General features: G+C 37.9%; 2 protein-coding genes across 2 annotated transcripts; both read left to right on the top strand.

Annotated features, from left to right (window-relative positions):
- Nucleotides 1-16921: 16921 nt before the first annotated feature.
- LOC133987273 (nuclear factor 7, brain-like) lies at nt 16922-18671 on the top strand. Its single transcript, XM_062426580.1, has 3 exons — nt 16922-17185; nt 17423-18105; nt 18292-18671. The coding sequence occupies exons 1-3, from the start codon at nt 16922-16924 to the stop codon at nt 18608-18610; spliced, it is 1266 nt and encodes a 421-aa protein (XP_062282564.1). The 3' UTR covers nt 18611-18671.
- A 1656-nt stretch (nt 18672-20327) lies between these two features.
- LOC133987796 (zinc-binding protein A33-like) lies at nt 20328-24936 on the top strand. The gene is made up of 2 exons (XM_062427239.1): nt 20328-20596; nt 22347-24936. The coding sequence occupies exons 1-2, from the start codon at nt 20336-20338 to the stop codon at nt 23451-23453; spliced, it is 1368 nt and encodes a 455-aa protein (XP_062283223.1). The 5' UTR covers nt 20328-20335; the 3' UTR covers nt 23454-24936.
- The last annotated feature ends 3053 nt before the right edge of the window (nt 24937-27989 follow it).

Genomic DNA, 27989 nt, shown 5'->3' with positions numbered 1-27989 from the left:
CTTATAAGTCAGACGAGAAACAGAGATGTTTGATTACTAGGACAAGATACGGTACATTTTAAATAGGCTGTATTTATGATACAGGATTTATAATCCTTTCTGTCCTGTTGTCTGAATTAGCAGCCCCTTTACTTAGTTATGGACATGTCTTGGATTGGATTTTCAAGCATATATCAGTGTCATGCTTTTGTATCTTAGTCATTCATTCTTTTGGCTGTTTCTTTATCAATGATCTAACTCTACTGTCATTCCAGAGACTGCAACTCCAACCTGCAAGCCTTCCCATTCCACATACTCACATGCCCTCTATCTCCACTCACCTGTTCCCCATTGCCTCATAAGCCCACTAGTCTACTGGTCTGGTTCTACTTAGTCTCTACCAGATTGCATTTGTGCCATGTGCTGTAGCTTTCCAGGGTATTGTTCGCCTGTAAGATTAGTTCTGATCTTGTCTAGCTATGTTTAAACCAGTTTTCCTGCCCGGAATTGTCAAAATAAAGACTGTTAAACTTTCTGTATGAGTTGTTTTAGTGGGTTCACTTTGTGTTTTTTTTGGGAACTGTGACAATTCTCTAAAGCCTCTAAAAACAACAAATACTGAATAAAATTTGACACTTTTAAATTACTGTCCTTATCTAGACATATGGGGTGAAGGTTATGTTCAAAGCCTCGGTTTTTAGTTATTTGCAACATTATAAATGTTAGTGAAAGTGGTTTTCTTAAAGTTACTGTTTCACTTTGGCTTTCTATATTGCATCATCAATGACAGAAGAAGTCTGGCCTTACTGCAGATCTACAGTACCATTTTACCTACCAGGTTACACATTGCATTGTTAGACTGTTTTTTAGTGTATATTTGGGTTTATTTGTTCCATTGTGGGATTATTTAGGGCACAGTATAGAACATAAACTTCACACTTATTCACATTTGCCTTCAGACATTAATATAAAATGGTTGAGGCTAAATATAGAGCACTATAAAGTACAGAGGAAGTGATTTTATACATAGCTCTTCTCATAAATTAGTACTTATACTTATAATTCACTGCCACAGAGAAATAAAAAAGTGTGTATAGGTATCACATTTGTTGCCATGCATTGAGCTGAAATTACAACATATTAAAATACAATATTTCAAATCTAATACAGGCTCCATTTCGTATTTTAGGCCTACATGCATGCAAAGTGAGAACAGAGCTACAGGGACCCTGTAAAACAAGAAGCAAAGTAGATTCACTGATAAGAAACTGAGTGAAGCAGGGAAAAATAGTGACAGAAGGGAAATGGTGTAGTCAACCAGACGCCCAGACTGATCCTCAGTAGGTGGGCGTCGGACTCTTACTGCAGGCTGAATGTCTCAGTCAGTGAAGCACTTGACCTCGCTAAAACCAGAAAAAAAAAGAGACATCCAAACTGAGTCTGCATCATGTCTGCCTGATGCTCCATATGCCCATCGGTCTGTCTTTTTCTCTGTTTCTCTGTCTGTCTGTTTGTGCCCACTGCCTCACAGTGTGTGGTACCCATTTCTTAACAGCATGTGTTACTGACTGCTGTGGGTTTGTCCACAGTATGTTGACTGTAATAACGGGGGCGAGGTGAGGAAATATATTAATTGTCCTTGAACTGCAGTGTGAATTGATGACATGCATTTCCGAGCTAGTTTTAAAGGGCTTACTTTACACAGTCAAAATAAATTCTACATTGAGTGTGTTGCCATGTGCACTAGTATCCTTGTTTTGAGGCTAATCCTGGTTTTCGTTGTATTTGGGATATGATGTTACATGGAATATGAAAAACACTGGTTTATATGTTCCGGTTTACACAATTCTAACAATATACAGGTTCCTGATCATCTGTGTCCTGTTGTATATTGATTTCCCACCATCTCAGCTACTATATTCTGTATCAACAAAGAATGTTCCAAAAACCTGGATCAGGTGTTTACATGCAACTGTATCCTGTTTTTTACTGGAGCACACCAGGTAGTATATCCAGGATCTCAAAACAGGAATAAAGCCTTACCCGTGTTTCTAAAACCAGGATAAGATGTTTACATGCAAAACCAATAACCAGGACACTTTAAAAACCTGATGATCACCAGGGCACTAGTGCGCATGTAAAGACACTCATTGTCTCCATCTTCCATAATATACACTGCCTGTTTCCATGACTACATAGCGTCTCTAGCCACTAGCTCTGTCACACTAATGCATAACTTCCTCTCATTTACTCCAATACACAACGCATCTGCTGTTTTCATGGTAGTTACCCCATGTAGGATTCTTCATTTCCCTGGGTTTTAAAGGCCAAATTTAAATTTAAATGTTCCTCTTGGGTGTGATTCATCTGCTTTAGCGCCTTTTTTTCCTGAAGTCTCAGTAATTGCTTGCTGGGATATGCCCAGAATGATGGTAGAGGGCTACACAGGACCTTGACAAATATCATCAGCAACCTCCCAGTCAGCCGACACATCCTAATGAAATGACCAAATAAATAGGTTGTGCCTGCACTCCAGAACAACCCATAGAAGTGTTTTCTGATATACCACCTCTATCAGCGATAATCATAAAAAAACAATGTTTTATGATGTGACAATGCTGCGGTTAAGGTCTGGTTAGGTTTAGGCAGGAATACCACTTGGTTAGGTTTAGGGAAATATAATGGTTTGTGTTGAAATAATCACTTGAAACATAGCGTGGATTGAAGTTACTTTAAAGTTACACAATTGTCGTCATCGTGGCAACGGTAACTACCAAGACAACTGAAGTCGGATTGGAAATGTGACACTCATGGATGGAAATGGGAAGCGAACAATGGTCTCGTTCAGTAAAGGACACTTTTTGCCATCTCTACCATATCTACCATCCACCCAACCCGCCATTTCCTAATATGAAAATGTGTCACCTTATATTGACATCATTTGAACGGCAGCTTAATTATTACAGCCACTAGATGGCATCTGTCACTCAATTGTAACTGCAGGTTATTTTTGCTGTCATTTTCCACCTACTGTACACTGTTGTTTTTCTTGTGAGTTAGCGAAAGGTAGCATGCCTACAGGGGTGGAGACGGTTCAACACACACACACACAAACACACACACACACACACACACACACACACACACACACACACACACACGCACGGAAGGAGAGCCATTAGAGGGAAATTTCATTCCCATTTGATTGAAAACAGCCAAATATTACACCAGTTTACTGTGGTCAAACTAAATGCCTGTATGAATTCCAAAAATATAACATTAAAGACTGCAGAAAGCTTTCATATTAATTTACTAAACATTCCAACATCACTTCCTGTGATAACTGAACGGTTTTCTGGTGACACTGAACAATTTGTCATTTTGTTCACCCTCTCAATACATCAATACACACATGGGAACTAGTGCAGTGCAAAGCCAGTACTTGCACCCAGGCAAGCTCCTATCTGTAGCTCTAGCCAATTCCAGTCCTCCCAGTACAGTGGTTGCCCATTTTACAGTAGGCGGGGTAATCCAACCCTCCGGGGCCTCACTGTCACTGTGGGGAATTAATGGGACGGGACAAAGTAGGCACTGACCCAATAATGGTCTTCTGCTTGGCTGCAGCTTCATAGAACAAACATCAACTAGCCCCACAGGCAACATAGTGCACTGCACTGCTCATTTACTCCTCACCTCTGTGGCAATGAAATATCTCGTCTGCTCTGCTCCTCTTCTCTTCTCCCCTTGCCTGATTCCACAAAAACAGAATAACAGAGCAGAAACAGAAAGAGACAGGAGTACAGACACTCTGGCTCAACAGCTATGTGCTCTACCACTACTTGAACTATGGCTTAAAATATATTTGCATAACACGCAAAAAATTCTTGAATAAATATCATGAGGAAGTAAAGTCCATGCAGCGTGACATCTTGTTAAAGACAACAGGATGCTCTAAATTGTGTGGGTAGGCTGATGTGACTGTGGAAAGATGAGGTAAACTCACATGATACAATGCAGAGCAAGTTAAGCTTCCTTTTAAAAGGTAGAGTCAGTCATTTTGGAGAAAGCTTATTGATATTTGAGCTAAACACCTAGACAAATACATCCTTCCCTTTGTGCTCCTTCAAAAGCTCTGCCCTCCAAATTCAAGGCAACAACTAAAAGATAAATATTGCGGTATTCAGAGCGATGCATCAGCTGTAGTCTTTTCAGTCCCTCTCACACAATATCCAAGCATAATTTTTTTTCCGGTCTCATGTGACAGTCCATCCACACTCGCCGCCTCTCTGCAGCCTCCCCACTTCTCACTCGACCCTGGGTCAGTGAAACTTTCGCGGATTCAGTGTAAACTGATACGTTTAATAAAATTGAAACATATCCCTATCCCGCCATTCAAGTTGGAGACAGGAGATTGTCATGTCCTCACACAGATAGCTGCTCTGAGCACTTCCTCCTGTCCTGTTTAAGAGAGAACTAAATTATTAACATCAAATCGTGTGTCAACTGAAATTGTGTGTGATAAAGGTAAATCAAATATTAAATAAGGAAAATCACTTGCAGGATGCACACAATATGGCGGAGGTAAAAAAAAAAAAAGAATAGAAAAAAGGTTATTGCACCTGAAGGGGACATTTTTTTCCAGGCAGGAATGTCTGTTTTATCCTCCCAGACTCATGTGACTCCCATCTGCATTAGATTTGGGCTGACATGCTCCCAGTTTGAAGAAGCAGATAGCAGATAAGAGTACCAGCATGGGAAGCTAAGCACTGTACTGTTCTACAGTCAGCAGCAAAATGCATTTTAGCACGTTAAAAAAGCCTACCTTAAAAAAATACTTTCACTTTAAGTGTACGTTATATTTAGAATATTTTATTTGACTGTATCATATATTGTAATACAGTGTGCGGCATGCAATGGAAAATGTAGCTTCCATGCCGGTACCCCTGTCTGCTTCTCTTAAATGGGAACGTGCCGACCCAGATCTACTGCAGTAACTACCCTTTTAACTATACTTTTAATCATCCACTAAAACTGTGCTTATTGTGCTTCAATGGTGCATATTCCTAAATGAATTTGTGATAAATGATGTTACCAGACAGCTAATGGAAGGGTAAACAGATTGAGATTATGTTATACTTTGAAACCATCGTGGCACCTGTATAACTATGCTGGGTGTAATGTATGCAAATGAGAAGACTGCATAAAACTAAATGATGCATAAATCTGACTTCAGACATACAGTATGAGTGCAGACAAAGACACACACACACACACACCCCTGCCCTACATCTTATAGACATGCCAGCACATGCAACCTTGCTGCCTCCTGTTGGCGGTGAAACCAAGTGGAAGATATGACCTAGAGAACCAGCCAATCAGAGGCTTACATTTCAGACATGTTAGTATAGTCTAACAAGTCTCTTAAGGGCAACTTGAAGATGAGATGCATGAATGTGAGATGAGGTGTTGGAAGCTGCTGGCGGAGCATTGGTCCTTTCTGCCTGTGGGCAGCACCTGAAGCTGCACAGCCTCAACAGCTTTGGCTTTCAAGGAATAATGGAGGCTAAGAGGGCACAGGAGGGAAATTACCATATGAATATTTGCATTGGAAATCACTTAAGAAAAGAAGAAAAAATAATAAAGAGTGACTGGAATACAGTACTGGTAACAGATATGGACAGGCATTCTCATTCATTTTCATGCCATACTGACCATTAGAAGATCCATTTATAATGCACTTAATGTGTAATGTGTGCTGTAAATGTGTCAGATATCCACTTGATATCACGCCATCATGGCACAAGTCGTAAGTGTCAGCAGTGGCACAGTTACGTTCATACTCAAACTTTGAACAGTCATCTCTGTCGAGTGAGTGACAAGTGACACTATGATGCAATCTGAAGCTTTATTGCTGTTCATCTCATCCACATTTCATAGTTGCCAGATTAATAGCTGCCTACTTTTTCACCAACTTAGAACATAGGTGTATTAATTTCAGCCTTCCCTAGTAAGTGTATTTAAACAAAAAATGAAATGAAATAGTTTCAAGAAAGAGATAACTTTTATCTACATGAGTCATAAAGGGGATTTTGGCCATTTATAAGGAAAGCAATCCTGTGTCTGAGTCAGGGCTTTATTTTCCTCTTTCAAAATCAACTGGGAATAATAGAATGAATGTTTTGAGCACATGAATGGATGTGAATCTTTATGATTATTAATGATTGAATGCTATATCTCCAGTAGATACTGTAACTAAAGGTTATTTCCACTAATTCATTTTCCAATTATTGTCCCTATTAATTGATTAAACATTTAGAAAAACTGAAAATTATTTCATTACAGGTCCTAGAGCCCAAGGTGATGTAATCAACTATTGCAGCACTCAGATCAGGAGACAGGGAAGTCTACAGGAGAGCAAGAGCAGACCTGGATCGAGGCCTCAAGGCTGCCAAACCCAAGTACAAGCAGCGCATTGAGGACAGCTTCAAAGGAAACAACCCCCGCACCATGTGGCAAGGAGTCAGGAACATTACAGACTACATACAAAGCCACAATACTCCCAGACCCACCAACACCTCTCTCCCTGATCACCTCAACACATTTTTTGCCTGCTTTGAGGACACCAACTCCAACAAGAGTCCAGCCACACTTATCAAACCATCAGAGAGTGACCACCCACTCACTCAGTCCTACCAGGTTCAGCGGGCATTTCGCAACATCAATGGCAGCAAGGCAACAGGGCCGGATGGCCTACTAGCTCATGTATTGAAGGCTTGTGCCCACCAGCTTACTGCAGTTTTCACTAAAATCTTCAAACCACTCCTTACAACAAGCTACACTTCCCTCTTGCCTGAAAACTGCCCCCATCACCCCCCCCTACCCAAAACATCTGCAGTCACAAGCCTGAATGATTACCGGCCAGTAATCGTGATGGTGCTGACCCACATCAAGGCCTGCATCCCTCCTGGTCTCAACCAATACCGGTTTGCATACAGGCCCAACGAATCCACAGATGATGCCATTTCAGAAAACATTACACACAGCTCTCACCCACCTGGAAAAACCCAAATACCTACGTTTGGATACTGTTTGTGATTTCAGCTTGGCCTTCGACTCCATCAACCCAGATAAGCTGGTCAACAAACTGCACGATATACAGTTGGGAACCCACCTCTGTCTGTTGATCAAAGATTTCCTCACCAGTCGACCCCAGCATGTCAGGCTGGGAAACCACATATCCTCCACCATCACCCTCAGAACCAGGGTTGCCAAAGGTTGTGTCCTCAGTCTGCTCCTCTATTCCCTGTATACCCACGACTACACTCCCACCCACAGCTCCGATACCATCATTAAATTTGCAGATGACACGACCATTGTGGGTCTGATCTCCAACAGCAACGATGCAGCTTACAGGGAGGAGATCCAGACATTCTCCACGTAGTGCAGGAACAACCATCTGCACCTCAACACAAAGAAGACAAAGGAGATGATCATCGAATTCAAGAAAACAAAAAATAAACATCACAATGAACTGAGCATCAATGGAGCGGAGGTAGAAAGGGTCACCAGCTATGGAAATTATGCTTTTAAGTGCTATCCCTTGAAATTGTTGGTGTCACAATAATCCTTTGAGTTGTTACGCTTTTAAATTCCTAATAAAAATCAAATCAAATTCTCACATTTGAGAGCCGGGAAACAGAATTTTTGGCATTTTTGCTTGGAAAATAAATTCCAATATATCCTCTTTAAAAAAGTTACTGAAATGTATTTAAATCAGTAATCACAGCTCTAGAATATATTAATAATGCTACAAAGACAATTTTTTTAACAACGTGAAATACAAGCTTCAGCCCCCTCCCCACACAAATACCTTTCATACAGTCCCTAACTAATTTGTCTAATCATTTCAGCATCACTGACTAAGGCTGATGAAACAGTCCTGAACTCAAATCCTGAACTCAACTGGCTGTTCTGATGAAACAGACATGAAAAGCTGACTTGGCAGATAAAACAATGCAAAGATGCCTCCAGACATTAAAGCCTGTGTGGTACGTTAAACACATGACAGGTGCCGTGAAGAGCTTATAAGGGGCTTAAAAAGTTGCATAACTCAATTGCCACTTCAATGTCTAACACTGTGTGTGTGGAGCACTGGTGAATCCTTTATCCTGCTTTGGCCCCATCTGCTTCTGTGAACTGGGTCAGACAATCTCTTCAAATTAAACTGCATTAGTTCTGCGCTGTGCTTATCACCACAGAGACAGAACTCACTGAAATCAGAATGTGCTGTCATTACAAAAAAAAAAAAAAAAAAAAATCTGATGATCCATATTAGGTACACCCTGTGATTTTTACACCATACATCGCACAAGACTGATTGAAATCAGTGTAATATAACATAATGCGATTCCTTTTGTTGGAAGGTTAAATCTCTGACAGTAAGCAGCTGTGGAAATGTGGCAGGAGTAGAAAAGTGAAAAGGACATTCAACCTTTTGACGAGGAGACAGATAGGCCGTCATGAGTTGACAGGAAATGCTTAGTCACTGCTCTGACTGCCTACAAAGACACACTCTGACTACTCATGATAAGACCTCAACTCACATCTGCACGGCATGCTCCGAAGTGTACAGTACCATGGTTTTATTTCAAGCTTAAAACGTGGCAGTGGACAGCTTACAGCATCTAATTATAAATAAGAAGTGAAAACAAGGTTCAGGTAAAGTTAGAACTAGGCGTTTCCTCATATTTTTTTAGTAATTTAGTCAAATTTGACACTTTAAACACTGATCTTAAAGCTACAGTTAGTCATACACACATACAATCAGACTCCGATTTTCCTCCCGCTCACACACAGCAGTCTTTATCACCACTCGTACCTGCCAGCTGGATCTCAACACTTTATCTTCTATTCAGAACAACGCTGCCTGCTGATATACACTCATCTCTTCCACAATATGTTTTTGGGAGTACCTTTTGTTGCAACATACTTGGAAGGAAAAGTTCAACATTTTGAGAGATATGCCTATTAGCTTTCTTGCCAGGAGTTAGATAAGAAGACCGATACCACAGTACAGAAGTATGCAATTTGAGACACAGAATGGTACAGACTGACTTGATAGTGTAATAAAGTGACTGTACACATATTTGACTAACACACACAAAAAATTCCAGAGTGTCTCAACCCCAAAATAAAAAATACAGTATTCCATGTTTTTCATACAGAATGCTACTCCATAAGGGAAACATGTAATTATACTCTCTAACTAACTTCTTGTAAGCACACCCCCAATTTGGAAAGCTAAAATCAATGTGTTGTGTTTACCAGTATGCCATACAAAAAGAACACACTAATTCGTGACATGTGAGTTAAATAATAACACTTCTTCGAGTAAACAGTGACATATTATATTTGTGGGCACAGACTGCTTTGACAGCTGTTTGACAGCAGGGTCATTGTATTTGGTGGTGGTGTCACTCAGCGTGTGTGTGTGTGTGTGTGTGTGTGTGTGTGTGTGTGTGTGTGTGTGTGTGTGTGCCAACAGTATAGTCATGGATTCAATTAGATTCAAAGCTCCTCTCAGTTGGAACTGATTACCACCAGTCTAAAATCATTTTTCTTTTCTTAAGATTTATTTTGGGCTTTTTGCCTTTATTTTGATAGTAACTGGCTACAGAGGCCAACAGGAAACATGGAGAGAGAGGGGAATGACGTGCAGCATAGGTCCCTGGCCAGATTCGAACTAGGGATGCAATGATTATGTGTCATGTGCTCCAACCACTCAACCACCAGGGCGCTCCAGTCTAAAATCATTTAAGAAATTAACCATACTCTTCTTGCTGGATCAGTTAAGTAATATAATATCATAACCGCTCTCACTATCATATCTCTTTTTTTTGTATTGTGTATTTTTTTTCTTTATGTGCAATAAATAAACATACACATAAGATGTAGATGAAAAATATGATACCTCTCTATCCTCTCTATATCTGTGCGTATACTGTAAATGAATCAAACCAGATTCTATGGAAGTATAATGACTGCAAGCTCTCTGCTGAGTATAATTATTATGGTTGTTATTATTAGTCAGTTTTGCTCTCTTACATCTAACTCTTAAAATAGAAATAGGAAGAGGCTCATAGACAGGGAATCCCCCTATGAACCGAAAGCGCTGCGCGTCTCCTGGAGCGCAGGTGTGGGTGTCTGACCATGCAGCGCACAATCATAGGCCTGTGTGTGTATTTTTATCACAGTATTTTTTTTTTTGTATTGTTCTCAAACAAAGCATAGGTGCAGACAGCAGGATATAACAACCTTTTGCCACATGCTTTCAGGAAACACATGCATGTCACATATAGACTAATTGCGAACCGAGATTTGGCCCTGAATTTAATAATCGATTGATAAAGAAATGGAAACGTATCATAACACAATTAAGGGATGATTCGTGTCCTGATCTGATTTCGACGTGGTTTAAGGTCCCTCCCTGCATGGGAACCCCTCCACTGACACACAAGGAGAAATGCTGTAGCCTACAGTCTGTAATAGCTGGGGCATCATAATCGATTTAAATGATCAATTCGCTCTTTTAATAAATCAAAGACACGAGGCAGCGGTACTGTAAGAGACAGCTATTGTATTATTATTGTCGTTCATTAGATTAAAAGCAATGATTCTATTTGTCAGTGAAAGACAATACAATACAATACAAGAAATACGGTTTAACAATGAGGCATTTCAATGTCGTGACTTACTGCTTTATTATAGATTAATGCGGACTTTGGGTGTATGAGGGGCTTCTGTTAAATCCACAGTATTTGCTACAGCGCAGTATTGTATGGTAGAACATGGATCAGACACATGTGAAGGATTAACCCAGCCAGATGCTGATATGAACAAGCCTTTTGTTCATTTTAGCCCATCAAAGGATTACAGACGTGTATAAATAACGGAGAGAAACTGTGTCTCTGTGATCAGATTTCTACCACTGATCGGTAAAGATGTTGCAGGTTGTATCTCAGGCAACCATTTCAGCTTCAGACATGTGGATACATGGTTATCCATGCTGCTGCTGCTGCTGCTGATGCTGATGAACAGGAGCCGCAACAAGGAGCGCATCCTTAATTCACCAGCAGTATAGCTATGACATGAATAGGCTTACCTTAAAATATACGTTTATCAGTCTGGATCTTCTCACATAATGATCTGTCATTCATGCCGTGTCCCGTGGGGAAAAGGCTACAGTGTGATACAAACGACTGTAACGCTATAGCGCCCTTCTTTTATGGGACGAACGCTTTACAGCGGTGTAAGCGCTAGTGTATGGAAGGTGATTGATGCCACACACAAAAAAAGCTTCAAATAAGGGTAAAATAAATAAACAAATACCAAAATAGCCTGAAATAATAAATATATATAATAATAATAGTTTCAATGATAAATATAATAATAATAATAATAATAATAATAATAATAATAATAATAATAATAATAATAAATAAATAAATAAATGATAATAATGGAAGTAAGAATCTCTAACTTCTTTTAAATCACTTTTAATTTTTGTTTGTCCTTCACTTCATTTTATTTTATTCTTTACTTATTTTTTCATTTTGTACAATTTTTCATCATCTCCTTACTGTATTCATTGTCTTCTACTTTGATCTGTTAAAGTTGGCCTTATTACTGCTCCTTGTATTGTACTGCCTGTGCAGTACAATACAATACAATTATGGCCTTGAGGTCACTGGACTCCTGTGCACTTTCTCCACTGATGTATGGACTGCAGATTTAAACTCTACAACAATTTTAAATACTTTGTTAATTTTAAGTGTTCAGTTATTGCGTTTATCTGTTAAACTTATAATTGAAAATACCTTTCTTTTTGTTTATTTTTATTTCATTGTTTTTATATTCTTGTGCCTCCATATATTATCAGAAAATAACAAAATTAACCAGCTAAGACACTGCTGAAAAAAAAACTTAATATGCAATACACAGCATATTGTAAAAGTGTCAATACAGACAAATATAAAAGTCATTTAGTTTATTGTCCTTTAAATCCATGCAAAAGAGAGGTTACATTGTTTACAATATATGTTTCCTTATTCAACCCTTTCTCCTGCTGCTTGTTTCTGGCATTAATCGCCTCCTATACATGGATTCACTGAATTCAGAGGAGATCCCCTCGTCCAATGATGTTCAACTCCTGTGGCGCTATCAGCTCTGGACCAATTGCTAAGCTGAAGAGCCGAGCTGAACCAGCAGTCGACAGACAAGTTACTGCTATGACTGATGAGTAGCTCTGGAGCTTTTAAATGACCTCAGCAAAGTTCAAGCTATAGCATTTAGATATGTGTCACTATTTAGTACTTAAAGCTAATACTCCAGTCATGGGGGGAATTTAAATTAAACCCACCACAGAAGAATATTGTTAAGATTTTGTATTCCATGTTTTTCTTCATCATCCCATTCAAACCCACACATTTCAGTTATCTGTGCATCCATCCAATTTCATAAATATTTTAGCATAAAATGTTCTTTAATATATGTAGAGTTTGTGCCTACACTCTTCTGAAGTGACAGACTGCAGTGTGTTGGGAAATGGGCAATGGGGAATAATAAGCAGATGTAAGTATAATACACACACATATACACACATAACACATGAATGAAAACAAACAATGTAATCTGAGCCATATACCACTTCAAGTAGGTGACAGGTGTACCTAATTAACAGGTAAGTGTAACTAACAGTACTTCAGGAGAACTGTGAAAGTTTTCTCTTCCAGACAGTTAATTTGAACCCCGAATTTAGGAGGATATCAAATGATTTGCCCAGAATTTTGTAGTTTCCGTTTTACAACCGCAATAGCAGCTTTTGTCAGAAGCTTGGAGAAAACTACAGCAGCATCCTAAGTGTTTGGATATGAATTTACAGCTACTATACAGCTTTACTCTGTTCTGTTCAGTTAGGATGCTGTTTTAAAAAGGATTTATGGTATCTGCCCGATCCAGCCATGTGTGAAGAATATGGCAAACGTAATTTCCTATTAACCAAAGCGTATATAGTATAATGTAACAGGTAAAAACACCTGTGATGGCAGCTTACAGTTATTATTATCATCATGTAATATTAGTGAAACATTGCTTTGCCTAAATGGATGATAAATCATTTGGTAGGTAACCAGAGAAATAACACTAGTGAAATTAACATTCCTGCCTCTCTGACTTTCTCTGTGTTTAGTCAGGCCATACTGTTGAAATAGGAGTGGAGGAGTCACAGGGAGATCAGGTACACTATTTTAGCCGCCCTCATTCCACAAAGAGTCAGGAATTCATTAAGTTTCACCCACAACAGTATGCCAAAAAACCCTGTCGTCCAGAGTCTCTTCACTAGAACGGATGACGTGGCATGGAAATGGCTGACTTATTGTGGTCAACATCATGCTTTATTTTGTTTTCTTTGCTTTGCTTTTAGCAGGCCCAATGATCCAACTGGATGTATGGTCTTACTGTAGGCCTAATTGTCTTAGCATATTTCATTAAACACTGAAAAGACATCTCTAGCAGTGTTTCTTTGACAAGATGGGAATTGTCTCACTGTAGCCATCTCTCCCAAGATGAAAGTCTCTGTAAGTAGTGAAAGAGCGTATACATTTTTTAACATGTTAAACTCTTAACAACTCTTCCATGTACGCTACTGCGCTTTATTTTCATTTTTGAAACAACACAATGTGCGCATATATCCTCTGGTATGTCGTGTGCCTCCGCATATCGTATAAATAATCATGGTGGGCAGCCATGGCTAAAAATGCCAGGGGCCATTTTTTGGTCCCAGTCCAGCCCTGGTGATGGGTATGAACAATGTTTTGAATGAGTAACTTTTTTACATTTTTTTATTCTTTTTTATATATATATTTTTTTTTTACCATTGTCAAAATACATCTTAATTAAATCATAAATATTTATATTAGTTTAACATGCTGTTAAATGTGTATTTTATCAGGCTGTATATACTGTACATAACCTCATACTGTATGTATATAAAGTATTTTATCACTTTTTTACCCCTTCAAGATTTATTTCTACCCTCGTTGCACACTTTCAAACCTTTGAATCGTTTGTATCCTGTTCACCATTTACATAAACAGTTGTTACCTGTATGTTGTATGTTGTAAATTTGTTGTTTGTATAGGTTTGAATCAAATTTTTCACCCACTTTACATAATAGTAAATATGTTTCTGTTTATTATCTTTGATTCTGGTTTCTAGTGGTTCTGAGTGTACTTACACACAACAATCTTCAGAAAGATACACAGATAACAACAAGCCAAACAAACATACGTGGTCAATAAAACTGATTCTGATTGTGATCCGGTGCTTTGCATGTATTTAGGTTTGCATAAACTGGAATTACGTTTTTGCAAAGATACTCATCAACCTTTACAGAAGGATGATATCTGTAACCTGTTCTGGCAAATTTGTATTAAAGAAGCACAAAGTCGTTCGTTGTCTTTCTGAGAGTTTATTCGGTCGCCTACAGATGGACTCTTTGCTGTCTCAGAGCCCAGAGTAGAGGAAGTTGTCAGATTATATACACAATACATTATCTTGTGAAAGGATGAACTTGTCCTACCATCAGAACACATGTAAGCACAATAGTCACGTCATAATATGTTGTACAATCAGGACAATGGTTAATCAGTAGATTTTAACATACTTGATGTTCACTCAATCAGCAGACTATGACACACACAAGTGGTGTCATGGTCAGCAGATTATGACACACACCTACTGTAATCATATGACATAGTTACTCATTTTATCAGAGAAGATGAATAATAAGAATTCCCATTACAAACCATATGTTTAAGAGGCTACAGATCAACCAATGAGTTCACTTGTAAAGACTATGAATACTTTTTTTTGGTATACGTTTTACATACAAGTTTTAAAGAAACAGCAACATCAGTCTCCAACTGAAATGCCTGTTATTAATGCCTTACAGGGACATATCATGCTTCTTTTGTGATTAGTTATTCTTACTATTATGATTTCGTCTGTCCTTGTTAAACATTGTAAAACATCCAAACCTTTGCATAAACGCATGTAAAAATGGGTACACCCTTACCCCGACTTCTTCCTTACTTTGATGTCAGACTGTTTGCGTATGCCCACAAAAAGCTGTCTGTTCTGTAGCCTTTGTTGCTAACACTATGTCTACCGAGAAAGCTTAGCAGCAGCAGTGAGCGACAGCCACTATTCAGGTACGGTGTTGAGTGTAGGTCACTCTCAGAACCCAGTACACAATGACTGTAATTATGTTTGTAAAACTGAGGAAAACAGACTTTAAATCTGAAAATACACTTTGGGACGTCGTTACATGGGTAAAGTACCATAGAAGCGTTCCGTTCCACCAAATGCCCTTAACACGGATGACTGAAAAACATGGCTGAAACACTTTCAGTGTAGACATGGTGCAAGGTTGTTTCACAGATTGTCCACAGGTTTGTGTCGGCCAATCACATTTTTCAGATTGGATTCGGTGTCGAACATGTACAGACATATTTGAAACGTTTCCATGTTGTGTAAAGAGCTATAAAAAGAAGTGAAATCCTACTACTTCTGTTTGTAGCCTTGTTAGAACACAGTATAATTATTAGTCACATACAGTATCCCTTTTCTCAGAGGGAATGACCTTCTAACCAGCAGTTTGAACTTTTCACCACTAGAGTGTGACATTACACTTTTGTATGAGGACTACAAGGCAAAACATTTCATTAAAAAAATGTTCCATATCAATCTGTGAACTGTACTCTACTACTACAATGAATAATACTTCTACATTCAAGTATTATTTTGTTATTTATGGAAGATTATCTTACAATGAAAATCTTAAATAAAACTCGAAGCTCAAAGTGACATATACAAAGGGAGACTGGGGTGTGTCTTTACCAGGAAAAGTAAAGTTAAACTGACTGAGTTTTCTTGCAACTTGCATGACTGCAGATTTAAGATACCAGAACTGTACTATCATTGATTGCTGTGAGTCGCTTAAAAGGCGTGATAATGTTCGTTGCCAGATGGATTTGATTGATCTGCCAACTCATTCTTGTTATATTTTCTCTGGTGAATTTGACTGTTCAAGTCAGGGCAGAGTGACTACAAGGCCTACCAATGATGTCCTCCAACATTGTTCTTTCACAACCAAACTAGAGTGTAACATAACATTTTTGTACGGGGATTGCAGGGCAAAACATGTTTGTAGTTCATCTGTGAACTTTACTAACCACTCTTTTGTCACGGTTTTGTAGCGGGTGGACCCAAAAAGCAGACAGTCTCTGAAAAAGGGACTTTATTGGCCAACTCAAGAGAAAAAAACAAAATAACTCAGGCCACACGGGCAGCAAAGAACACACAGTAGGAACTAACTCGCAGGCACTGACACAGGGAGAACAGGAACCAACTCAGAGACCAAACAGGGAAAACAGGAACTAACTCAGAGACCAAACAGGGAAAACAGCGATTCGGACAAAGACTAAACTGAAAACCAAACCTATATAGACAAGGGGTGATACACAACAGGACACATGTGAGTGGAACTACACAGGTGAAACACATCAAGTAAGGCAGGGGAAAAACAGGAAGTAAAACTAACAAAATACACAAAGAGAGAATAACTTTCATAATAAAACACGAACTACAACAGAATGTGACAACTTCTACTGGCGGTGTTTTTGTGTTATTTATGGGAGATGATTTTACTGTGAAAATCTGGAATGAAACCGGATGAAGTTTAGGCTTAGTTGTAAGTTTAAAAAAAAAAAGTAATTTGCCTGCGAGTGTGTGTGTTCCAATTTCCTTTTCCAGGAAAAGTAAAGTGAAACTGTGATCCTGTTGAATCAGTCAGTCTGACAGAGCAACGAGAACAAAAGGAGTCATGGCTTCTGCTTCTTACACTGAAGATTTGAGTTGTCCTATCTGTCTGACTATCTTCGCTGACCCAGTAATCCTTCCCTGTGGTCACTCATTCTGCAGAGAATGCATTACTGTCTCTCTGAAGTCACAGCACCAGTGTCCACAGTGTCGGGCAACTGTTCCAACCGAAGAGAACAATCTTCTAACCAACCACATTTTGAAAAGTCTTGCTGAAAAAGTGAAAGAAAATGAGAAGCTGAAGAATGAATACAGACATGATAAAGAGGTAAGTCTGTGATATTTTTAATGCCTTATAATCTATTTTGTACACACCTACAGTTTCATTGTAATATGTTGGATCTGCTTATGGATTTTTAAATATTTGCTAAATTTGACAAAAAATGAATTGGCTTTTAATTTAATAGCTGATAACTAATTAATTAATCGACTACCATGGCCATACTATATTATAGCTGTTCTTTTTGTTAATGTGTTATTTATTTATTTATTTATTTATTCAAAGGTGGCTGAATGGTTGTGCCCTGAACATGATGAAAAGCTGAAACTGTTCTGCATCACAGATCAGCAGTTAACTTGTGTCATATGCCGCGATGGGGAGAAGCATGAAGGGCACAGGTTTAAACCAATCAAAGAAGCGGCTGCAGCTGTTACGCAAGAGCTGACTACATTTCTGCAACAGGTTTTGTCAGATACACCTACCATAGAGAGTACAGCCAAAACACAGAGGGAAGAAATAACAAAAACCAAAGAGAAGTCACATCAGCTGATGACCCAAATCAGTTCCAAGTTTGAGGAGATGCACCAGTTCTTAAGAAAGAGAGAAGAAGAGATAAAGAATGAACTGAAACACAAAGAGGAAGATGATGTTGAGAAAATGAGCGAGAGCTTAAATGCTATAGAAACAGCTTTGTCTGAGAACAGAGAGTTGGAGGGAAAAGTGTCATCAGTTCTGGAAATTACAGACCCTGAGAAGTTCTTAAAGAGCTGGACTGAGGATAAAACCGTGGTGACTGCCAAGAGCTCATTTAGACCCAGAGGAAATACTCTCAAAGTGGTGAATACCTCTCTTTATCTGGGGCCTTATGAAAGTCACCTACAGTTCTTCATGTGGAAGGAGATGCTTCAGCTGATCAAACCAAGAGAAGAACGGCTGACAGTCCAAAGCAACAGTGCAAATGTAACTGTGTTTGATGATGGGAGAAGTTTTTTTTGTACATACATAGTAAACCAATCTGTGCCAGACTATAGATATGGCCATTTATCAGAAGATTATAGGCTAGACTATGGATATGGCCATTTATCAGCAGATTATAGGCTAGTTCAGCAAGTTTACAGGCAGGTAAACTATACACAACATTTGTCTGCATCCAGTGTCAGTCAGTTGTCCTCTGGACAGCACTACTGGGAAGTTGAGGTTGGACAAAGGGAGTACTGGGAAGTAGGGGGACAAAACTCTTTCCTCAAGTTTGATGGCCAGAACTATTATGACTCCCATCAAAACAAAGTCTTGGCATTTGCAGGCAGACCACAAAAAATCGGGATTTACCTCAACTGTGAGTCAAAGGAGCTGTCTTTCTACGATGCAGACGGCATGACACATATTCACACTATGCTCCCTGGTTCCATGCCAGTGTCAGCATATTTTAAGATGGCAATAAATCGTAACCCTCGGATAGTGTGTTGGTACTGATGTGTGAGATGATTGGCCTATAAGAAATCTATGGTCTCTGGAGAAAACAACAAAGCGCCTAAGATATAAGTTGTTTTACACAAGCCCTTTTATGTACTTATTATTGGAATTGTTCTTTTTCATATTTTCTTTCCTGTAGTTTTTTACTTTTTCTTACTTGTGCATGTACATATTATGCATTGATATTATTATACTCCACTGCATACATAAAGATATACCAGAGATAAGATTTACCATTATCGTGTCCACTTGCTTAAGTTGGTCCAAAGAGGGTTCTGCTAAGCTGAGGTTTCTGTTTTGTTTTTCTTTTTTTTAATTTTTCTTTTTAGTTATCTTTAACATACAGTATACTTGTATAATCTATAGAGGGTTTGACCTTTTTAATCATTTCAACTGCAGTAAAACAGGCTGTTATGTTCAACAAAAATCATTAAAGTAAGAGTCTGAGAACTATAATTGTTCTATTGCCCTGTGTATATTAATGCTGATTATGTACATTTGGAAATGATTGCTTATTACAATGCTTTGTTTTGATTTTTGAGTTACCCCATTGATTACGTTTTAAGCAAGATATTATTATAAAGCAACTTGTAAAACACAGTCAAAAATAAATAAATAACAGCAAAATATGGGTCTGTGTCTTTAGTTGTTGGCAGTTGCCTTAATTAGAAATGGCAATACTATCTAAACTATTAGAACTGTGTCAATGGATGTCCAACAGAGATAAACTGCTCCCACTTCCACTACATGTGGCACTTTGAAGAAGCTTTCCTTTAAGAGCAAAATATGCCAAAACTCACACAAGGTTTTATGTTACAACACTAAAGCCAATCTCTCAAAATGTTTACCTGACATGAAAAGTTAGAATGACAGTCTTTGCAGGAAGTTCTTTTTTTATAAAATAAATAAAAAATGCAGTGTACAGAAGGTTAACATTCTACACAAGGTTAAAATTGCAGCTAATGTTTGCTGGCTTATGAGCTTTGAGTACTAGAAATAATAAATGATGCACCTGGTAACGCTGGAAGTATTGAGTTTAAGTTATATTAATGTACAGTATGATGTAGAAATAAAATGTATCTCTATGCAACATGAACACTGTACACTTACAATATAGAAATGGTTGCAGAATCTTAACTCCGACTCACACATCACACACAACCCAAGCCACTTTCACTATTGTAGCAGTGTGTAGTATGTGTAGTGTCACCTTTTGCAAAACAGATGGATACAATAACAGTATGTGGGGAAATATCACTGATTTAATCATCAATGGATGATAAACAAAGACTTTTGATACACTTATTACAGTAAATAATACTTAACAATGACTTAATCTTCAGTCAACAACATGAGTCAACACTTAAATGTTATATTTCTGTCACTCAATGCTGTTATCTGTTGCAGAAAGGAGCTACTCTACTTTTCTGCAGTTCCAACATGTGGCCACTAGAGTGTGATATTTCACTGATCCGTGTGCCCCTGAATCTTATTGATCCTAAAAAGTGCAATTAGAAAGATGCATTTTTACCCTCACTTTGCAGAAGTAAACATTGTATCTGTACGAGCACTAATATGTTATTTTGGATAACTATCTGATTATCTGACGATGACAACTTGGAATAAAAACTAAAGTGAGTGACAGCTTTAAAAAGAGGTGTGGCTTTTTCGAGGAAAGTGAAACTTAAAAAATTGCAGTCAGAGTAAAGGAGAAAAACATGAGCCATGGCGTCTGACCTATACTCAGAGGATTTGACTTGCTCTATTTGTCTGAATATCTTCACTGATCCGGTGACTCTGCTCTGCGGCCATTCTTTCTGCAGATCATGTGTTACAGCTGTTCTGAACATACAGCAACATTGTCCACACTGTCGGACAGCTGTTCTCACAAAATCTCTTCCAACCAGCCATATTTTGAAAAGCCTCGCTGAAAAGGCTAAAGAAGCCGCGAAAATAAAGCCAGGGCGCACAAGTGAGACAGCAGAGGTATGTTGATGATATTCAAACAGCGTGGTTATTTATTATGACCTATCAAGCGATGGCAGGTGTTGATGTATTTTGGGCCATAGTGCGCATTTGATGTCGTGCATATTCTGTATAGCTCACACCGTTCTTGCATTCTCTTGTAATATATCATATTTTAACCTAATATTTTATTTACTTCTATGCCTGCAGTCAATTATACACTAAACCTGTAAACACTGCAAGATACGCCAGAGCCTTAGAGTGAGCCATCCAAAGTGCGTCATAATTTGAGGACAGTTCTTTGTATGTCTTTCATGCCCCCAGTGGAAATGATGCGCTTAGCCTATAGTCATCCAATACATATTTAAAGTAAATATATATATATCAAGCATAGTATAGTATAGTATAGTATAGTATAGTATAGTATAGTATAGTAGTTGTGAAAAATTCCCAACATAACGAAACGTTTTTTTTTAGGTTTTCGTGCATGTCATCGCTGTTATAGAGATTCTGTCTCACTTTAAATTATTAACATAAATGTACAAATACATACATCAAAATGAAAAACTATTAGTAAGGTGCAATTTTTTTAGTTTTAGTTTTGTTTGTTTGACAATATGAAATGAAGGACCTCATGCCTCATTTCAACTACAACCATGGATGTTGTGCTCCTTCATGTGAAGACAGTACTGATGCAGCATTCCAGGCGCCCAGGCAACATGTAAAACCCAGTCAATAATTACAGTGAATTAGGGCTGCATCTAACAATTATTTCCATTGTTTTCTCTGATTTAATTTGATTTATTATTAAAATTGTTAATCAAAATAATATATATATATATATAATAATAATATTATAATTATAATTGTAATACAAATGATGCATTTTTATTTATCTTGCCTTTCAAAGCATCCAAAGACACCTTACAAGACACATAAAAACAGACAACAGTGCATCAAACATCATAAAATCAGCAAAACAGAGAAGTACAATATTAAGTTAGTACAATAGTACAGTAGATAAACATCAGTCCAGAACTGGTCATGGATGTGATATCATATTCAGTATGAGACAAAATATGCCAGTCGCAATAGGTGTGTTTTCAGGTGGGATTTAAAGGTGGAGACAGAGTCAGAATTGTGAGTGTCTGGCAGGAGGGAGTTCCAAAAGTGGGGGGCAGATTGGCTGAAGGCTCTTGACCCCATGGTAATTATGATTTAAGTTTTTTTATTCTTCATAAAATGTCCAGAACGACATCCTTAAAACACAGTGGCTCAGTGGTTTGCACTGTTGCTTCACTGTGAGAAAGTTCTGGGTTCAAACCCCAACTTTCCCAGGTCCTCTTTGTGTGGAGTTTGCATGTTCTTAAGTTTCTGTCATGCACTCCAGATTTACCATCAAAAACGTGTTAGGGTTAATACTCCTCACAGTACCCCTGACCACTGGCACTGGTAAAAAGAGCTATAGTTGATTCCCTGGGGCTGCACTGGGCCTGCAGCTGCCCACTGCTAGGATGGGTCAAACACAGAGAGTTCAATGTAATTTCAGTGTAATTTCAAGTTTACAGTCACACTGTTTAAAAGGTAGCTACCCAAGGCGTTTTCTGTTTGCCGATGTGTGCTGTAACATCTGTCTCTTCACAGCCACTGTCACTGCTTGCATCAGCATGTATTAGTTGTGGTAATTTTATTCTTTGCTTTATGGTCATATTGTATTGTAGCTGTTCTGTTTCTTAATGTATTATTTATTTATTTATTTATTCACTCACAGGTGGCTGAATGGTTGTGCCCTGAACATGATGAAAAGCTGAAACTGTTCTGCATCACAGATCAGCAGTTAACTTGCATCATATGCCGCGATGGGGAGAAGCATGAAGGGCACAAGTTTAAACCAATCAAAGAAGCAGCTACATCAGTTAGGCACGAGATTGAAAAGGCTATACAAACCATTTCTGCTGATATCCACGCCATAGGGAGCCAAGCCAACTCACAGAGGGAAGAAATAACAAAAACCAGAGAGAAATCTAATCAGCTGATGACCCAATTATGTATCCAGTTTGAGGATATGCACCAGTTCTTAAGAAATAGAGAAGATGAGATAAAGAATGAGCTGAAACACAAAGAGGAAGATGATGTTGAGAAAATGAGCAAGAGCTTAAATGCTATTGAAACAGCTTTGTCTGAGAGCAGAGAGCTGGAGGGAAAAGTGTCATCAGTTCTGGAAATTACCGACCCTGAGAAGTTCTTACAGAGCTGGACTGAGGATTACAGAATGCATCCAGAACATTTGTTCAGGCCCAGAGCAGGTGATCTGCAAGTGGTGAATACCTCTCTTTATCTGGGGCCTTATGAAAGTCACCTACAGTTCTTCATATGGAAGGAGATGCTTCAGCTGATCAAACCCAGAGAAGAACGGCTGTCACTCCAAAGCAACAGTGCAAATATAACTGTGTCTGATGATGGGAGAAGTTTGTTTTGTAATACCAATCCACAAACTACCAAAACTCCAAAATCTTTCCCATTTGGAAATCCACATTTTTCTGGCTTCAACACAGAATTCGACCAATTTGCATCCCATGATTTGTATGGCTCCAACAGAGGATTCAGTCATTTCAAATCCCCCTATACTCTTGGTGTACCTCCAGCCTCTAACGGTTTTAACTTCGGCACAGCATCTGGCCCCCACACATCTCCTGGACAGCGTGATGATGTTCATTTCCCATCTTCCTCAAGCAAAGACCATGTAGTCAGTGTTAACAAGTTCACCTCAGGGCAGCATTACTGGGAAATAGAGGTTGGACAAAGAAACTATTGGGAACTAGGGGTAAAAGATCATTTCTTAAAATATGATGGCCAAAAATATACCACCTGTAGGTGATAGGGTTTGGAGGTAGACCTCGAAAGATTGGGGTTTACCTAAACTGCTCATCCAAGAAGCTCTCTTTCTGTAATGGAGACAACATGACATATATTCACACTATGAGCTTTGAGCCCATGTCCATGCCAGTATCAGCATATTTTAACATTACAGCAGATCGTAACCGCCTGACAGTGTGCTGGTACTGAGGTGCGGCATAAAAAAAAACGGGCTAACAGGAAGTCATTAGGCCTTTGTGAACATAGGTCTACAACCATGACAATAGCTCTGTTATTCTGTGTTAATAATGTTTTCCATGTTCACCCATCTTAGTTTAGCATGTTATCTTGCTTATTAGCATTAGTACAATGAATTGAAATGTGATTATTTTGGAAACAAAACAGAAACAGCATTCTTAATGACAGGTGCCTCTGTACATTGTTAACCATGCAGACACATTTTACATGTTACTAGAAAAAGGACTTAACAAAAATATTACATCAAACATGATCAAACACCAGTTGCTTCTTCCTACGGCTTCCTTTACAGGAGATTAATACATTCAATATAACAAATGGATCGCATCTAAAACACATGATCTTTTCCAGTGTATTTTTCAATGTCTGTTGAATATTTCAGATATAGTATTGCTTATGTATAGTACTTGTGGTTATGGTGTTTAGAGTACCAGTTAGATAAACTAAGTGACTTTTTTATGTTAATTACTTATTCTGAACTTTGCATTTTGTGTTATGACTTCATTATTTGTTTTATCAGAGTGGTTTTTATCAGTCATTGAAGTAAGATGATTCCATGTCTTGTGATCACCACTGGAGGGCGGAGTTGTCCAGAGTTTGTTATCAGGTGTCACCTGACCTCTGCTGTGTGAGGCTGGTGTACTGCTGTCAGTCTCAGGCTTGATTTAATCAGTTTACAGTGTGTTAAAAAAAAAAAAGACAACATTTCAGATTTATATTTTTTGGTACCTTTTTTCTATAATGTTTTTGTCATCTTTATTTGAATATTGGTTGGTTTATGTTACTATTTTGATGATTTCCCATCAATGATAACAAAGGCTTCTCAGGACTTAAATGACATATTAAGTAATGTATATTTTATATTTTGTATAGTTAAGTATATATTAGTTATTAGTATATCATATAAAGAAATACAATTTTCATTCTTTGACATTATCTACAAGATCCAGCCTATTCTGACCTTTTTAAGACTTATTTTGTTTTGTAATGCCCCTTTCCTGATTGATTGTCTTCATTGTTTTATTGTATTTTGTCCTTTGATTATTTTTTCATTGATTATGTATAAACACTGTATGTATTTTGACTTAATTACTTATTTTTGAGCATTTGTTGCTTTTAAGTTAGTTTGTCACAATTTCCTCTGTACACATATATGTAAAAAAAAAAGAAAAAAAAAGAAACGAAAAACAACAACTTTAAAATGGAGCATTCAACAGTGTTGGTAGAGGCAAACATCTTAATAAAGTGCTGTCATGATTAATGATTTCGTGTTTTTCTTTATCATAAAATATTCATATTATATATTATATAAAATATGAACATAAACAAATACCAAACAAGAAAAATAGACTCTTACAACTTAAACTCAACTTAATTTTATTAGCTGACTGAGGGTGTGCACAGGTGGCATTTTCTGTCTATTAGATGATCACATGTAAGATATAGATATAGACATATAGATCACAAATAAGCACTTTTGTCATCATCACTGTCCTACACATCTGAGCTTTCCAGCACAGTGAATTCAGTATAATCTGCCTCAAATGGTCTTCTGTGAGTCCTACAGGGTCTCCTTCAAGGTTCCACCATATGATGATGTAGAAAAATAATCAACAATAAAATAGATTAAAAACAAATAAATAGAGAAGTCATATTAAACATGTGGATAAATAAAATCAAGGGGTAAGATTAACAAAAGTTATTTTAATTTTTCTTTTTTTTTTTATTTGAAAGATGTTACTGATTCTGGACTTGTCACAATCTCAGGAAAGGATCTCAAAGCTGAGGAGCCCTGACTCAAAAAGTCTGGACACCTTTAGTCTTGAGCTGGTTCTGACAGGAACAGTCAGAGGAGTCTTGCTTGATGATAAGCAGCCAGGAGTCATAATCAGTAATATCAGCTCTAAAACTGGCTGGTAACAAGGGTGTCATTGTCTTGTGTCTTTGACATAGTCAGACACATGAACCGTTGACCGTACTCATTATGAGTTAGGTTTTACACAGTGAGTGAGAACAGTGGTGTCAAGTCTTTTGAGGCTCTGTTGGAGCTGTGTGAAGTTTGAGGAAATAACCCTGATATCAGACTTGGGCCTGGAAGTTAATTTAATTTAACTTATTTTAAAGATTAGCATTAGTCTGTTTCTATTTGTCAGAGTAACAATCTGGTTATATTGCTTCTGTATGTGTACTGTCCCATGTTATACGTGTTTTTTTTTTTTGCTTTAATCACTTACCTTGCATTTGATATATATATAAAAAATCTAAATGAAACTGGTGGCGTGAGGTTTGAAAGATGCCAGCATTTACCAGTAATGGAGGATCTGATGAAAGATGCCACACACATATGTTGGGAAATGAAGGCTCCAATGAGCACAAGCTTTAGTTATACTAGAGACTAAAAGTCAGGATATCTTGACTTCCCCACTTTGCTTCATCTACCCCTCAAATGTTTAACATTCCCTGCACTGTGTATCAATCTGTCTGCACTGTGAGCAGCTCAGCAGGTGGACAGAGTTGACCAACTGATCTGGTGCAACTCTGGCTGAGGGTTTAAGCAGAAGGTGTGACCTGCTGCCCCCTGGCTGCAGACTGGTGAACTCTTCAAGGCCCAGGTTGTTTCCCCCCTGCCACTCCCTACAGCAAGGGGACAGAACCCCTACCATGGGGTCTACAGAGGAGTCAGAGCACTCCACTTTCTTTTGATGGAGAGCAGATTCTCATCAGAAGGTTTTCACACAGGAGAACTACAGTATGTTAATGTTTACCTGTTTACCTCTGTCACCTACATTTTGTTATCTAAAGACCAACATCCAAGATTTAGAACTTTCAGAACCTGCTGACTCAGATGGTTTTGATCTGTTTTTGATTTGTATTGTTCACTTTAAGGGGTCTAATGTGTTCAGGCTCAGTAACATACAGACAAAAATTAAATAATTGCGATAATAATAAGGTTTATGACCCTTTAAGACCCATTCCTCTCCTACATAAAGCCCCAAAGTTGGAGAGACTAATTGAATATGACTTTGTAGATAAACTCCCTTGACTTTTTTTTTTTACCAGTGTTTTTAATGCAATTTTGTCATGTTCCTTGCCACATTAAATGTCGCTTAATTTAAAAGAAATCTCAAATCAAACACACTTTAAATATTGTTATTGTCACAAAAAGATCGGACCATGTAACTCTAGTCCTCTGTCTACCGGGTGTTTTCTGAATACAATTCAAAAAACCGCCCTTTTGGTTTACAAAGTTCTTGCTAGTCTGCCTCAACAGCACATCTTACACATGCTGGTCAGTTTATAACCAGATCCTCTATCTGCTCACAAGGTGGAAATATCCTCCATGTTCCTGGAGTACTTTCAAAGCCTCCTGGTGAGATGTCATTCAGTATTTATGCACCTAAACAATGGAGCAGTTAGACTCACTCCAACATTGTTCTTTCACAACCAAACTAAAGACCTTCCTCTTCACTCCATCAGTTTCGTTTTTTGTGCAATATGTTTGTTTATTTGTTTGTTCGTGTGTATTTATTTGTGTCTATGCATGGATGTTTCTGTTTATTTGCACAGTTTTGCTGTTTTTTTCTTCCTTTTTATAAAAAGCCCTTTGAACTCTTTTTGTATGAGATGGTGTTATACAGAACAGAGTAGGAATAAAACATATCTTCCTGCTGACTCGATACTGTCATAAAACAAGTGCAATTTAGTTATCTTTTAAAGTGAGGTGCCTCACTTTGGATGTGCTGTGATAACAAAAGTACAACAACTGCATCGGCAATAATGCAGCTGTAATGTTTAATGTTTAAGTTTAATAAGCCAAAAGCATCTCTGAAATTAAAATACATTTTTTGCATTTAGTAGCTGCTCACTAAAAAAGGTAGTTCGTTTATTAGACCGTTCACAGATCAAATCGATCAAACTTCAGATTCCACAAAATAACTACAATACAATCAATAAGAAAAAAGAAGAAAACTACAATACACATACAGTACCATACAGTGTAAGTCTTTGGTTTGATTTCAGGAGGGGGCCTTTTGTTGCAAGTCAAACCCCTCTTTCTCTTTCATAACTTCTTTTTTAATAGATATAAGTTAGATTTTCATTGGCAGCCAGAGGTTTTACAAATGTTTTACTTCATTCCAATTTTAACAGTTATACATCACAGCAGCAACGGTTGACTAAGGGATGGTAACACAGACACAGAGAAAGAAAATAAATATGTAAAAGGACAAAAATGAGCAATACATTTAAAAATAAATAGATGAAAACTTACATAAACAAAACATAGATTAAAAGTAGATAG

This window comes from Scomber scombrus, chromosome 10, assembly GCF_963691925.1.
Source record: "Scomber scombrus chromosome 10, fScoSco1.1, whole genome shotgun sequence".
NCBI classification, from domain to species: domain Eukaryota; kingdom Metazoa; phylum Chordata; class Actinopteri; order Scombriformes; family Scombridae; genus Scomber; species Scomber scombrus.
The sequence above is the reverse complement of the archived record's forward strand: the minus strand, read 5'-3'. Positions and strand labels throughout refer to the sequence as shown.